General features: G+C 35.4%; 1 protein-coding gene across 1 annotated transcript; it reads right to left on the reverse strand.

Moving 5' to 3' along the window:
• Nucleotides 1-378: 378 nt before the first annotated feature.
• On the reverse strand, nt 379-1,103 carry LOC115988598. The gene has a single exon (XM_031112162.1). The coding sequence runs from the start codon at nt 1,034-1,036 to the stop codon at nt 716-718; it is 321 nt and encodes a 106-aa protein (XP_030968022.1). The 5' UTR covers nt 1,037-1,103; the 3' UTR covers nt 379-715.
• Between the last annotated feature and the right edge of the window lie 215 nt (nt 1,104-1,318).

Here is a 1,318-nt window from a genome sequence, read left to right on the forward strand (position 1 = left end):
AAGAGTCTCAAGACTATCTGTTAAACACTTTAAACCAGGAAATTGGCTCTGGAATCTGGTTGGTTTTACCAATATATATAGTTTAGATGTGTCATTTGAATGTTTCTCTCAGTAATATTGCTTGCAAAAAAAGAAGGAACATTGACTTTCATGTTGTTGCTAGCCACAAGGAGTACATATATATATATATATATATATATATATATTTATTTATTTATTTTAGGAGGAGGACCTTTAAATTTATTGAAGTTACTTTGAATTCAAAACACACAAAAATCCTGGGATTGAGGCAGTGTGTGTGAAACTGGTGATTGGACCTGCCACAAGATTATTTACAAAACAAGTAGAAGTCTTGCCCACTAAAACATTATGAGAAAGAAAATATGTTCACTTTTATCATTTATTCCATGCAAATAACTATCTTAAGCTGCTAGCATCAGTTTTAGGCAGAAAATTACTACATAACATAGACCACAAATCATACTGACCATGAGGCCAAAACACATATAGAGAGAATGGACATGAACATGATTATGGCCTATCTTAAGCTGCTAGCATCAGTTTTAGGTAGAAAATTACTACATGACATAAACTACAAAACATACTGACCATAAGGCCAAAATACATATAGGGAGAATGGACATAAACATGATTATGGCATATATATATATATATGCTCACTTTATCATTTATTCCATGCAAATAACTTCCTTTACTAATATTGATCAGGCCACAAGAATGCCCCCATTGCATATGCCCTCTTTTCATCAAGAGTGCCTTTGAAGCTCAGCCCATATTGGTTGAGAAGAAGGTCCAGTTTCAACTCCTCCATTTGCTCATAGTCAGCTTTCTTGTAGCGAGGATAATGAAGAGGCATTTGGAACCCTGAAGCTGAAGGTTTCACTTCCTTGCAAGCTGGTTGCATCATCTCAGTCACTCCATTAGGGGTATTCAAGCTGCTATTGACATGCATATTAGTGATTTTTGGTGACCCTAGAACATGGCATGCAGAATGAAGAAGCCAACTCAAAGCCATGTCTCTCTCTCTCTCTCTCTCTCGCTCTCTCTCTACCTCTCAGACCTTATTATGAGAGAGAGACACAAAGTTGCTTGAGTTTTAAAACAAGTTTTGCTAGACTACACTTCAATTTATATAGGCAGCAATTAGCAATAAGACCCGTGAACGACAAAACTGGGTAACTTATGCATTAATACAAGGAAAGTTTGGAATTTATGCCATTTTTCAATTTAATATCTTTTCGTATAGAAGCCACGCCCTATATAATAATAAAATTATAATGACTGAGTTGCGTATTGA

This window comes from Quercus lobata, chromosome 5 (genome assembly GCF_001633185.2).
Source record: "Quercus lobata isolate SW786 chromosome 5, ValleyOak3.0 Primary Assembly, whole genome shotgun sequence".
Taxonomy (NCBI): Eukaryota; Viridiplantae; Streptophyta; class Magnoliopsida; order Fagales; family Fagaceae; genus Quercus; species Quercus lobata.

Coding starts and splice junctions, on each gene's coding strand:
- LOC115988598 (XM_031112162.1), bottom strand. CDS start 1,036: ATGGCTTTGAGTTGGCTTCTTCATTCTGCATGCCATGTTCTAGGGTCA.